We start from the raw sequence: 14228 nt of genomic DNA, 5'->3' as shown, positions 1-14228 counted from the left end.
AATGGCAACAGAATTCTGTGCAGGATTGTCCTCGTGCCTGGTGAGACGCTGGCAGGGGACCAAGTGCCGTATATCGCCTGCCTTTGTGCAGCAGCAGGGAGATCCCCATGCTCCAGGTGTGTAGGAAGGATGTGCAGGTGCAGACAGCTGAGCTCCGTGCTCTGTGCCTTGCTGGATGCAGACGTGCTGATGTAACTGTGTGGGTGGGATGACCACATTGCTCCAAGAGCACCTGGGTTTTGAGAGGGTCACCAGTATTTTAATGCCATCCCTTGGACCCCTGGGGTTTGTGTGGGCTTTATTCTGCAAGGTGCTTCGGCAGACACAACTGAAGATACCACAGGGCCATGAGCTCTGGAACGGTGATATCTGCAGGCTCAGGTTTGCTCGTCCCATGCACAGCAGGCTTTAAGCTCTCCGGTTCACTGGGCTCTGGTTCACATGACCCATGCTCGCTGCTCACCGCACTGAAGTGAGCAGCCATGTGTTTTTTTGGAAGCCATCCTGCTCTGTCTCAATAGCTGTTTGTCATGTTCCCTTAATGCCACAGCTGTTTGGCTACGCCAGGTCATCTGCTTTTATTAGTCCCCTTCCCGCCACCCCCTGAAACTCACACCGGCCGCCCGAAGATCCCGATCTGTGTCCCAGAATAGCACTTCTCTCCCTTCCCTTCCCTCAGTGCCTGCGAAGCTCCAGTTTTTTTTCCCTTTTCCCCCAAATTCTGCTGGACCATGAAGGCTGGCGTCGCCTCGCTGACCGCAGGCATCCTGGGCAGCACGGCCGTGCTGCTCTTCCTGCTCGCCTTCGGGACGGACTACTGGCTGCTGGCCGCAGACACGTGTGGGGTCATTGAGGACAGGAACAGCACACGCCAGCCCGGAGAGGTAAATCCCCACCCAGGTTATTCTAGAGAGGAGAGAGCTGACGCTTAAATAATTTGCTCTAGAAGTGTTGAAAAGCGGCACCGCTACCTTAAATTCAGGTGCTGGCAGTTTCAGATCCATGGTGATATTTATGCTTATTTAAAGTGACCTGTTAATGCGAAAAGTCATCCTGAGCTCCCTTGGATGCCCCGTCCCTGGAGGTGCTCAGGGCCAGGTTGCATGGGCCTGATTCAATGGGGGGCAGCCAGCCCACGGCACGGGGTTGGGACTGGGTGGGCATTGAGGTTGCTTCCAACTCAAGCTGTTCTATGATTCTCTGAATGTTTTGACAGTAAAAATGTCTAGAAAACATGAAAACAGTGCTTATATATTCTGGCAGATATGAATGTTAGGGAATGAAAGGCAAAAATGTAAGAGCTTTACTTGTTGACAGCCTTTGCCTCGAAAAACAAAAGATATCTCCTGATACTTTCCATTAAAAGATTTCTCCGCCTCATTTGTTCTTTTAAAAGTAGTTCATATTTTAAAGTGTAGAGCTTGGCAAGCATTTACATCTGAAGTGAGAGAGCTGCAGTACAGACAGCAAACAGGAGCGAGCAGCAGGTGCATGGCAGAGCCAGCAGTGGTTCCTGCCCATCTCACGTGAAGAGGTCTATTGTCAAATGAGGATTTGTGTAGGGTTTCTGGTAGCAGGCAAGACGATTTGGGATGTTTCCTGTTTTTATGACAGGTGTTTTAGTGCTTACTGCTCCTATCACATGTTTATAGATCCTTTTGAAAGTGTGCTGTGAGCTGAACTTGCTGCTGTCTGCCTGCCCAAGCAATCGCAGCCAGCTGCATTCCCGGAGCCATCCACTCTTCTGAAGTATTTCTGAGCTGATCAATGTGTGGCTGCAATTAAAAAATGACAGGAGGATCCTTGTTGCGTGCAGACTTTTTGTTACTCCAAAGTTCAATCCAATTAGGTTTGATGTTTTCTGGTGTGGTGAGTCACACTGGGTAAGCATCGTGATGCCAGCAAGAAATGCTGTCATTTCAGAATCCAATTGTCAGTTGTGGGCACTGCTTGAGTCATGTTTCCAAATGACTTTTTCTACTACTACTACTACAAAATCAAATAAATAAATAAATAAAAGATAAAACTGCCTGGCAAAAGACAGCGTCCTCAATAAAACCCCGAAGGAGACAGAGACGAACAGAGACAGAGCCACAGCCAGAGGAGTGCAGCTCTGGTTCTGTGCTTAGGAAATGGCAGTGCTAATTGTTTTGGATTTTGTTAGTGCTGCTGTCCTTTAGAGTGAAAGGCAGGGATGGCGTGCAGCACAACACAGACACTTCAGAGGTGTCAGGGATGCTCTTGGCCATGTGTTGCTTTGTCAGTTGCTGAGGCAGGGTGATTCCAGTAGCACCAGGAAGAAGTGGGCACTGCTCTTCTTTCCTCTGAGCTGTTTTATTTCTATTTCATATGCTATTTCTATGATTCTCAGTTCAGGAACTGGTTGCCTACAGTGGGTTTTACCTTATCTGTCTTTTCCTAAACAGGGAAAAGCTATCCCTGATGGATAAGGAGGGTTGTTATCTGCCACGCAGAAGTTAAATGTGCACCAAGTCAGCAGCTAGGGAGCCAGGGGGGTCTGCATGGCACCGTTGCCATAGCTGGCATTTTATCCTGAAAACAAAAGGAGAATCAGAACTCTGAAAGTGGTCATAACTTGACGTATAAGAACCTCAAGGTGAGGGAGCGTCTCCCAACACCTTGCTGAGTCCTATCTCCTTTCTCCACTGCACTGCCATTCCTCTGCAGAGTTTCTCCACCCTCCACAAGATAGAACTTTCTAACAGTCGTGTCTTCTTAACCAAACTGAGCGTGAGAAAGACAAAATGGATTTTGGATATGGTTTCAATAAGCTTTTCGGTAATTAGTCTATGACTCAGCACTGCAATATTCTCCCTTCTGGAAAGATGCAGTCTGGTCCATGGGTTGCAGTTAGACCAAAAAAAGGAACATTTGTCAGCATCCTGAACTGGGCCATGAGAAAACCGGTGGATTCAAAGAGTAATTCTCATCTCACATCAAGTTATCATAACCTCTGCAGGTTCAGCAACAGGAGGAAAGCAGGAAACCCTTGGGATGGTGAGCAGGGGCTGGGTGGGAGTGACAGCATTGGGCTGCCCTCTGGGGTCAGGTGAGACCTTGTGTGAATCCTGCAGAGTGCGAGAGCATCTGACCTGTTGTGTTGGTCACCTCTGAAACTGCTTACCTGCTAATCCACCTGCTTCCATCTGGTTACAACAGCAATAGTGCTTCCTTAGGGAAATTACTGAAGAAGTAGTATCCCTGGCATACCTTTCCAGCTCTGGAAATCAGAGCTTTAAAGCCTTTGGAGAGAGGAGAAGATGGTCTGTGAGGATCCTTTTTATCAGGATAGCTATGATGATAGTATTCATTTAAAGGGACTAAGACATTTGTTTTGTAGCTGTGGTGTGGCAGAAGATCAATGGCAGCAGCTGTCCCTTGACCCTTCCAAACCAACTCAAACAGCAGCAATGAGCACGCAACCATCCGAGCTAAACAGGCGTGCTTCTCACCGTTGCTGTGACCATCCTCACATCAGCTTGTCCTCCACTCCCCACAGGCAGACACTCTGGCACAGGCTGGGACACAGATACTCACTTTCCATCATGAGGGCTTCTTCTGGCGGTGCTGGTTCTTCGGCGAGGGCCAATCCGCGACCATCTGGACCTTCTGGTACAGTGAGTACCTGGCCATGCTGTGCCTCTTAGTGCTGCTGCCAGCCTGATGCCCCTGCACTCTGTTTTGTTCCTTTTTTTTTTTTTTTTCATTCTCACTAATAGCTCACTTGGGGCACTATTCCTGGGTTCTTTTTTTGGGCTCTCATTGGGCACCATCACATAGGAACCCCTTGGTGCCAATGAAAATATCACCCATGAAGATGGGATGGTGACATCCACCAGCAGGGTCGACTTTGTTCCCATGCACCATGATATTTGTATCCAGCGAAGGTGTGATGAATTTGAACCCATGCCCATCTTGTCCTTAGCACTGCTCTTCAATTCCTGCTTTTCATAGAAAATTGGTTTTACCCACACCAGATCAGGCTGCCCAGGGCCCCATCCAACCATGAGCACCTCCAGGTGCTCCCCTTTTGGCTGAGCATTCTCCCTCCCGCTATTTTCAAGCCAGAAGAATCCAGGAAGCACCCAGGAGTGGGCAGGGGTGGCCCATACAGAGCCAGAACCAAGTGGGTTTGTGCTCCTGGGCACACGAGACCTTTGCTTTCAGATCTTGCCTGTTTTGCTTTTTAAGGTCATAGAAGTCACAAGCGCGAGGATTTCACTGCAACGAAGCAGACTGATGCAAAATCATTATTTTCTGAAAGCACGTTCATGTTTAAAAAAAATCGAAGAAGGTGAAATATGTTCAGAGATGAAAAGAAATATTAAGGTCTGCCAAGGTTTTCAACATTGCAAAGGCCCTGACCCTCTGCTCGCTCTGCTCAGAGATGCTTACAGGCTCATGGAGCAGCAGGATAACCCTGCTGAGGGATCTGGCTGAAAGTAATGCAGGTTCCCACAGTCTGTTTATTCCCCGGTGGTTAAAATTTCAGGTGGTTTTGCTGTCCCTCAGTCCCTGAGCTCTGCTTTCTGTAGGACTGTCACTGCCACTGTTCAGTCGAACAGCACAGAGTTTTTCACGCGGAATTTTTTTTGATGACAAAGGCTGGGGAGAGGGAGCTTGCTATCTAATTACATTATACAGGAATACATTATACAATACAATGTTACCTGAAGTAAAATGACTCTTTCTGATAGCTGGCAAATTTTTATTACTTCTTTAGGTATTTATTATAATAGGATTGATCATGGCAAATTAATTTGCTGCTCTCATGGATGTAATAATTAATTCAGTAGGTATTCCATAGTCAATTTAGCATGAACTAATGTCCACCTATTATAAAGTGTTCCTTTGAGCTGGGGAACGTATTTAAATAAGTGTCCAATCATTAATTAATTCATTTAACATTCATTCTATTACTGTTAATCACGATAAGTCTCGGTGGTATTAATATTGATGGGGCACGTCCATTCTAATTGTGCTTTCCTTTCTCACCAACCGGAGGGCTCTGGTACCCAAACCCCTTCTCCCCTTGCAGGTGGTTTCTGGAGCAAAATAGCCATGGGAATATTGATGTCAATTTGCCATCTGAACAGCGTAACTGTGGTTTTGCACAAAATTAAAGCAAACCTTTTGTCGTTCTTTTGCAGCCAGCCAAGCGCACCCCAAGCACTGCATGCACGGCTACCTGTTCCCCATGCCCATCGTCCTGGGGCCTTTCCCACATCCCTCCTATGACACGACTGCAGGTGGGTCACTTCCCAGCCGTGTTCCAAGCCGTGGGGCCGGGATGCGTGTTGTGTGCTATGTGTGCCCCATTGCAAATCCTCATGGCCAAGTGTGACCAGGGAAGCTCCTTGCAAAGTGGCCTCGCGTGGCTTCCTGGGAGAGCGCCAGCATTGATTTGTTGCAAGACAAAATAAACAAACACTGGAAAATCAGTTAAAGACCAAATTGTCAGAAGATCCATCGCACTTATTTTTAATACCTCGAATACGACACAGTTGGAGAGCTCTCCTTTCAACTGGTTCCCTTTTTATTTATGTTTCTCTGTATTTTCAGAGTTCTTTAATGAATCAGCTGCTGCTAGGAATTTTAATTTGCTAAATTGGTGGCAGCAGCTAGAATTAATTCCATGATCTTTTTGGAAATGAATTGATTTCTTTAAATAGTGTGCATCACTCTGCGTTGCCTCTGGGGATCCGGGGCAGGCATACTGCACAAACAAACATCTTGACCTTTTCCTTAGCCTTTAGCAGTACCTTTTTTTTTTATTATTATTTTTTATACTTTTTTTTTTTTACGATAAATTAATTAAAAAAAAATATTTGTCAGTAGGAGCATGTGAGGGAGAGCATCTTGCTCCTTTTGCTGTGTCGGATCCCTGCCTCAGGGAGCAAGCTGCAACGTGAAATGGATGGCGGAAGGAGAAGCCCATTGCGGGCTGTGTATGGCAGGCACATGGGCTAATGCTGGCTTATTTTTCTGCTTAGGAAGGAGTGGTACAACTCCAGTTTTTGAATGATCTCGATGGTAAACACATGGATTTTTACGTGCTAAATAAAGGGCCCTTGAGCCATCTGTCGCTGCCCATCAGCCTGTGCTATGCAGCCTCTGCAGCTGCCTCCAAAATGCCTTTTGGGGACAGCCCCACTGCTGGGGCTGCTGCGGTCCTGCTGCTGAACTGGTCTTGATGAGGTCATCCCTGGGGAGATGGGGACACGTTGGCACAAGACTGGGATGTGATGGCATGGACATGGAGATGTGTCAGTATGGAGATGGGGACATCTCAGCGCCCTCATTCAGGCAATTGGGATCTGCACCAACCCCACTGCAACGCGTTGGGAAATCTGCATGGAGCAGGCTTCTCTGCCATATACTTTTATTTTATTCCCAGCCAGTCCATACTCAGATGCAAATTATGACAAAACAGGAGGCCGTCCAAGTAGTGGGTCCTCCAGCTATTACCTGCGCCAGAGATAATTCTGCCTTATCTGCATCCTCTTAGGCTCCCTGAGAGAAATGGGTGACGGGAGGTTAAACATTAAAATGAATTCTGTGGTTTTGGAGAGTTCAAGATACTTATCTCTCCCTAAGTGGCTCTCCTGACAAAATGGCTTAAAATGAGCAAAACACATCTTCTCTGTATCATTTTTCTTTCAAGTGTGAGTCATTTCAGCACTGCTGTTTGCTCATGCTCAGCTCAAATCTCGCTAACTCGTGCTTCTGAGCAACAAAAGGCAATGGGAGCTGTGGGAGGCGGTGGTCTGAGCAGACCAGATAAACTGGGGGATCTGGGAGGAGGTTTGGAGGGTTTCTACCTGAAGACCCCTCATTGCCCACACCTGGGGCTGTCCTCCTTTCTCACATACTCTCTGGTGTGGTTTCCTTGCAAACACTTTCAGCCCCATGTTCTCATTCCAGTCTCAGTGTTAGGTCATGACACACAGAACTTGCACCCCTCTGTGCATTCTGCACCCACACAACAACACACTGGCTACAGCTCTGCTCAACACCAGCAGCAGCTCTCCACTGGCAAAACTGCTTGTGACCACAGTGCTCGCCATTTTGTTGCCCAAGCTGGTGTTGATGCAGGCGTTCCACACAGCCTTCTAAAAGCCCAACCAAGCCTCTCCTCCTTTTCCTCTGACTCTCTTCTTCTTGGCTTTCATGCAGTGTACAGAGGCTTCTGGACGGCGTTCATCATACTGGCCGTGACCGCTGGCCTGGTGGGAGGACTGCTGCTGGTGTGTGGTGTGCCCTTTGTCAGCGCCAGGTCCTACAAAGTGGGCGGCGGGTTCCTGATAGCCTCGGGTAAGCCAACAGTGGGAATCAGACACACGGGACAGAAAGGAGTGTGCACAGCCTACTGCACGCAAGGGAGTGGGGTGGCACCCAATGATGGAGAGGCACACAGTGATGTCGTGGTCCCCAGGGATGCTGGGGAGGAATTGGTTTTCTGATGGGAGCAGTGGTGAATTGGAATAAATGTTCCCCTTCTCCAGATGGAAATAAACTTCTATGCTGAGCCAAACTTTAGAAAGATAGTTCTTAGGCCTAAGGAGCCCCCGGAATTGGGAAACATACTATTTTTCTTCTACAGCCTTGTACGATATCCAGAGCCTTTTTATTTTAGTAATGTCTGTAGTTGCATTTATCCCAGGCAGTGATCAGCCACACTCTTTTCTGCCAGCGTGCCTTCATATTTGAGCCTCTTCTGTCCTTGTTCTGCTAGAACCTGGAGAACCACCATGCAATGAAAGGCATACCCAGCAATTCAAAACTGGAGGGTGGGTTTTTAATAAAATTTGAAAAGATAAAGTAGTGTCACAGCAGGAAATTGAATTAAAAATAGGCATTGATTCATTATCCCCACTACCATTACAAATTAGTCCACTGAATTATCACTTGGGCTTTTTCTGTATTTGAGAGGGAATAACTGGAGAAGCACTTGATTTATAACTGTGACTCAAACTTGGAAAAAAAGCTTTTTTTTTTTCTTTTTTTTTTTTTTCCTGCAATGCAAGCAGTTAAAGGTTGGAGCTCTGATGAGCCCTGCCAAGTGAAGAACTTTGTAATGAACTCAAGCCTTCCTCTGAAATTAATTTTGTTTAATTATGGGCCCTGAACCAGGTTCTGATTCCTCAAGCACTGAATGAATCAAACACAAACCAGCATCTTTTCTCCCATTTTGGGCTTTTTGTCAGCTTAAGCTTTTTAGACTCAAAAACATTCACGAAAATGACTTAACAAGAGAGGTCCCAAAATGAAGCCTGGAAGAACTCCACCCGAATTCCTTCCAATTTCATTGTGTCTTCCCCTTATTATCTTTTACTTTTTTTCTCTCCTGTTATTTAGCTTCCTTTCCATTTCACAGGCTCCTTTCCTACCCTCCATCTTCTCCAGATGTACCAATAATTAGCCACGTGATTCCAGCTGAGATGCTTGTTAACATGAAGCTAGATGGCATCTATCTGTTTGACTAAAAAATCTGGGAGGCACTAAATCAATGTGGCCCTACCTGCCTCTGCTAATTTGCTTTGCATTTTGTCCAATTTTCCATTTGCCTCTAGGTCTTCAGTTATTGAAGTAAGCCCAGCAAGCCTGTGGGTATCTGCTTATCTCTCTCTTATACAGTTTAATAAATGCTCGGTTGGGTTTAATTTTTTTTCTAAAGATAAATTTTATGTGGTTGAACAGGTAGAAATTTCATTTGGGAATGCAAGATATCTTGCTCTCAGACCTTTGTTAGGTACCAGTGCCTTCTGGTGATCAGGGCTGGCAATCTCATGTGTGCATGAGCTGAAGTGGCTGAGATGGGGCCCAAGCACCCAAATCCTCCCCAAGTTACGTTTTTTATCTAAGTGAAAGCTAGAAGAATGCAGTATCTTTCCAGGAGAGTTTGCTTAGGGTTTCAGCTGATTACTGTAATTTTTTTCTTTTCTTTTTTGTTCCTGACCTCAAAGTTATCAATCCTGCTTGAAAATAATGTCCAAATGGATGCAGGATGCACCCCTCATTGATTATTTCCTCATCATCCCTTCTAAAAACTGTCAGGTGACAATATACTTAACTAGCATCACAATGACATTGCGCCAACGATGCATTGCATCTTCTGGAAGCTGTATTGAAATTCCTGGGTAGTATTCCCTTCTGCTCCTTGGTTTCCTTTGGGTGTTTTAGCAGCCATGCTTACAAGAGAGAGTAGGCTTCACCAGCCCCGGGGCAGCTCAGCTGCTGGAGGGAGGACCTGTCCTGCTGTGTCCTGGGTGATGTTAAGGAACGCAAACAGGAGCTCATTACCAGCTCCCTTGGAAAGGCAGAAATACCAGTAAATATGTAATCCATGCTTCTTCCAGCCACTGTGGTCCCCATGCTGGTTCTCCAGCACCCCCAGCCCCAAATCATTCCAGCAAGTCTCTTGCTCTCTGTGAGCAGCAGAAGCTGATGGATGGGGAAAGGCAGCTGAAGGTCACTCCTCCATCCCCTTATTATGAGCATCCCAAAGAGGCGAACGAGTTGCTGACTGTCAAAGTTCATTTTTCTCACAATTAGGAGATTACATGCAAGTTCAGGAGCTCCCATAGGCTAAGAGTTAAAGACTGAGTTCACTCACCTGTCCCTACACTTAAGAGCAATGAAGGTATCGCAAGGATAAGAAGTGAGAGAAAGCAGAAGGCAGACTCCCATTCACCCGCCAGTAGGATGCAGCTCTCCCAGGCTCAGGGGGCTTGTAGTTAGCCCTGGATGGAGGAGAAAGATTGAATGCCCCACTCCAATCTGCCTGCAATTTGCTCCTCCCTGCAAGGTGCTACTGACCTCATCGGCCTGGAGACTAAGTTTTGCAGTTAATTTTTTCTGTACCTGCCTGAAGAACAGAATCAGAGGCAGTGTGAAACGAAGATGTCTTTCTGCTGCAGCTGCTACAAAAAGCATCCAAAGGTGGTGGCCTTTTGGTTCCCTTTTCTCACTGTGGAGACTGGATAAATCCCAGGGACTCCTCGCAACTCCAGTGTGTTTATTCTAGGAAAGAAATCACTTTCTTTCCTTTTTCTTGTCTTGATGTTCTGAATTTTGGCGCCAAGTCTGTGGCGGTGCCATCACCTCCACCACCTGTTTAATGACAAAGCAATGACATTCTTTGAAGGTTGCACAGGGGCAGGTAGGCTTCGGTCTGCTTTCCCCAGTAAATGAGACTCAGACAATCTGGTAAAACATATATTATAAAATAATATGTTACTTAAAGAAAAACAGAAAATTCTGGAAAAAAACACAATCCACTTCCATACCCGTGTCCTCTGTCCCTCTGGGACTACTTTTTTATTTGTGTCTCTTATGGTAGGTATTATAAGTTAATGAAATATAAATTGATCTTTAAAAGAGCACTTTTCAAGGTTCAGTTGCTATCTAATTAATTTAATTTTAAATTACATCAGTAATAAAGGCTTAATTGCCTTCTTATCAATATATTGTATTTTGTAAAGAACATGTGACTATTTAAGCATTCAATCATTTTCTTAAAGTAGAATAATTGGTATTTTAAACATACAACTATCATATTAAGTGTAAAATATTTATTTGTGCACGTAATTTCAAGTGGTATCACAATCTCAATGAACATGCAAATGTTACACCAGCTGCTGTTTAACTCCTAGCCTGCCTTTGCAGTGCCCATGAGGACTTGCCTATGGGAGGGAGAATGGTCTGAGATAGCAGAATGTGGTGATGTGAAGTGTGTTGATATGGTCACACAAGTTTTTGATTTTTAAGATTCAATTCCCAGTCCTAGGGCATAGCAGGCAGTTTAATAAATACAACAGTTTAGGATGAGTAGCTTCGACTTCTATACAACTTCAGTGAGGAGTGAGGAATGTTTTGGACCCTCATTCTAGGCTATAAGATGTGAAGCAGGGTGTTATAGCAGCAATATGTGCTTAAATCACTATAAGCAGAAAAACAGCCCAACAGTGCTGTGTGTCCTCCGAGCATAGTTTCACTAAGCTCCATTGCTAAGCAGATAGATCAATGTCAAGCCATACCCGCAGCCTCGCACGAAAGCTGGATTTTGTAGTGCATAAGCTGCTGGGGGGAGTAATTAAACATAGTACAAGCTACCTTTGGTTTAAAAATTGCAAGGGGAGGAATGAAATCCTGCAGAAGCCAGAACACATACGCAGAACTGTGCAATGACTTATCAACTGTATTAATTTCAAACTGTTCACTTCTATTATGAAAATATCATCATCTGTGATGTATTTCTTCCATATATGTATGCATGTGTGTGTCTGTCTATATGTCATATGGCACTGTTTAAAAATGGCAAGCTTCTAGCTGTGAAGTGGCGAGGCAAGATATTACTGATGTAGTTTCAGATCTGTCATCACACCGTCACCATTTAGTGTTAATATATGTTGACTTTTAAATGCATTATATATATTCTTTAATGCAATCAAGCAAGTAACATTGGGACCACACTGCTTTTTTTGTTGTCTGCTTCATGTAGAACCTCATCACTGTGAGTTATGGGGTGTTGCAATCGGGATAGCAAAATGAGGTGCCTGCCCTCCACGTGCTTTCAGACATGAGAGGGCTGACCTCCAAGGCCTTCTGTGGGTTTATGTACAGAAATACAAGGCACTGGGTCTGATGGCAGAGCTGCCGAGGGAGATGTTGACCTTGAGGCCTGGGGTGCCCTCAGCCCTTCACCACCTGGCTTGTAGAGGGTCTCACGTGCTAAAGCTGGGTCATAAAAAGACTCCATGGCCTCATGGAATGAGCTGTTTGGCTTTGCTACTGAGTTACTCACCCGAGGCTGATGTATCGTGGCCATATGGGCATGAAGGGGCACTTCTGTGAGCTGGGGCAACCAGCCAAAGTCTGTGGGGGCTCTGCTTGCAGTAGGTTCAGCACCAGGTAGTGCTTGCCACCAGTAGGACCAGTCCACAGGTCTTGGTAGTTCTGCTGGAAATAGGATCTGATATTTGGAAGAACATCTCTTTCCTCTCTTTTCCCCTTTTCCTGCCTCCTTTGTCAGGGAAAACCCAACAAACATTGCCATTCTGCAACACAAGCCTGCAAAAATAAATGGCAATCCGTTGCAATTTTTTCTCACTTTTAACCTTTCTGTATTTCATACACTGGCTGTAACTGGAGAATAACCACCTTTGTCTCTCTTCTCAGGAAGTTTATTTCTCCTGCTCATTTTCCTCTTTGTGCTGTGGAAGGAGTTTGTGGCTGATTTCCAAAAGTATATCCTCATGGAGAGGAGCGAGGTGTGCCTGCAGGAGGCTCCCGTACATGTGTTCTGTGGCTGGTCCTTCTTCCTTGCTGCTGCTGGCGTGCCCCTGTCACTGCTCTCTGGGCTCCTCTTCTTCCTGATCGGCAGAGAAAAGACAGAGTCCCTTGAGTAAGAAAAGGTGCTGAGAAACTCTTGGAGAAAACTGTTGATGCTCCTTGTTATGAAACATACACAAGTTTTGAAGATTATGTCATTTTTGTAGCTATAACTATTGGCGTAGGTGCATGATTGAAGTCAGTGTTATATGGAGGCAAGGGGTGGAGCACTGAGCATGTAAACACTCTTAGTCCTGTAGGCATCTCTCCGGACTGTGCAGCAGTTTGAGGTGGGAGGACCAACCTTTGCTGCGGCCAGCAGCCACCATGGCCTGCTGCAGCCAGCGCGGCCCCATTCGTGTTCAGCAGCACTGGAGGTTCCCAGCATCCTCGTTTCCTCTAAGGGGTAATCGAATGTGGCTGTGGGGGTGTATGCTCTGATATCTTTTTCTGAGAAGCAATTAAGGATGATTTTTTTTTTTTTTTAGCTAGCTCTAATTGACGTCAAAGGACAACTGTTTTAATGGAATGTCGGGAAACATGAGAGTTTTTTTCATTAAAAGCCCTGATTCTAAAGATACAAATGTACCTGTGCCTAACCTAACTCGTAATAATGACTAAACCAATTTCTGTGGTATGCAACATGAGATGTATTAATTGGTATTTCTTTAAAGCACCGTGCTACAATGCATTTAAGATTTTCCCTGAACAGAGACTTGTCAAATTTGCAGTCCAGAACTGAAAATTGGAGCTGGGGGAAAGAAAATGGGAACAATGATGCTATGATTTTTTTGTTTGTTTGTTTTTATGGTAGAGCCTGTCAGCCAGCTCAGCATGGGACCCTGTTGTATTCCACGTAGCAGAAGAGCCAGCTCTGAAAAGACTCATTATATACAATTTATATATTTTTTAATTCTTGCAATTGCTCAAGTGTACATTGTCTGACAGGTTAAAGTGGTCCCACTAAGAGTAATGCATGCTAATGCTATACAAAACGATCTAAATTCAGGAGGTGATGTCATTTATCCTCTGTACGTGAAGGTTTGTAGACACTTGAGAAATGACAAAGAGTTGATCTTGTGTTTTTCAGTCAAGATCTTGCTACTTTGAAGTAGTTTGTTGGGCCCTTGCTTGCTGAATTCATCTGCATAAATTTTAAATTAAACTTACTAAAAATACATGCTTTTCTCATGGATGTCAAAGTTTATGGTAAACATATATTTCCGAAGCTTTATGTCGTACTACTGACTCAGTATATTTAATTAATAATGTAATGTAAACCTCTTCTAGAAAGCAGCGAAGACTGTTGGCAGTATAAAAATGTTTGTTAATGCTCTTCCTAAAATATTATTCAAGTCTGGCATTTCTTTCCTTTTGGAGCAAGTTCTAATTACTCTTTTACAAGATTCATGGCATACACACAGTGAGAAATTGTAATTCCCACATGTAAAGATTAGTTCTTTCGTATGAATAACAGGCTTGTTCTATGGTTCTTAAGTAAAATTCACACTAATTTCCATTAATGGGAATTTTGTTTGACTGGAATTGTTATATACAGGTGAAAATCATGCATTTTTTCCCCAGCGAGTAGATGTTTCATGACATTACAAACAGACAGATATTTCAGTGTTTTAGCTGGCATTTTTAAACTGTTTTTTTTTTTTTTTTTTAATTTTCTCTCTCTTTGGGTTATGCCTGTGCCCCATCAGTTCTCCAAGCGATAATTTCTCACTATAAATTCTCTTTGAATAATTTTTGTCATGTAATTATCTATTCAGTGTAGAGATGAACACTTACGGTCACAAAGAATAAAAGTATATAATCCAGGAGCAGAAGAGGTCAAGATTTACAGTCACTTGCCTTTCACTGATCCC

General features: G+C 44.7%; 1 protein-coding gene across 1 annotated transcript; it reads left to right on the top strand.

Annotated features, from left to right (window-relative positions):
* Positions 1-641: 641 nt before the first annotated feature.
* LOC101750517 (transmembrane protein 182-like) lies at positions 642-13883 on the top strand. The gene is made up of 5 exons (XM_004940716.5): positions 642-884; positions 3521-3638; positions 5172-5270; positions 7198-7335; positions 12202-13883. The coding sequence occupies exons 1-5, from the start codon at positions 732-734 to the stop codon at positions 12429-12431; spliced, it is 738 nt and encodes a 245-aa protein (XP_004940773.2). The 5' UTR covers positions 642-731; the 3' UTR covers positions 12432-13883.
* Positions 13884-14228: the final 345 nt, after the last annotated feature.

Source organism: Gallus gallus, chromosome 4 (genome assembly GCF_016699485.2).
Source record: "Gallus gallus isolate bGalGal1 chromosome 4, bGalGal1.mat.broiler.GRCg7b, whole genome shotgun sequence".
NCBI classification, from domain to species: Eukaryota; Metazoa; Chordata; class Aves; order Galliformes; family Phasianidae; genus Gallus; species Gallus gallus.
The sequence above is the reverse complement of the archived record's forward strand: the minus strand, read 5'-3'. Positions and strand labels throughout refer to the sequence as shown.

Bases quoted from the DNA above. Each gene is read 5' to 3' on its own strand.
- LOC101750517 (XM_004940716.5), top strand. From the start codon at position 732: ATGAAGGCTGGCGTCGCCTCGCTGACCGCAGGCATCCTGGGCAGCACG. The intron at 3,639-5,171 runs GTGAGTACCTGG...GTTCTTTTGCAG, and splicing joins CATCTGGACCTTCTGGTACA to CCAGCCAAGCGCACCCCAAG. The intron at 7,336-12,201 runs GTAAGCCAACAG...CTCTCTTCTCAG, and splicing joins CGGGTTCCTGATAGCCTCGG to GAAGTTTATTTCTCCTGCTC.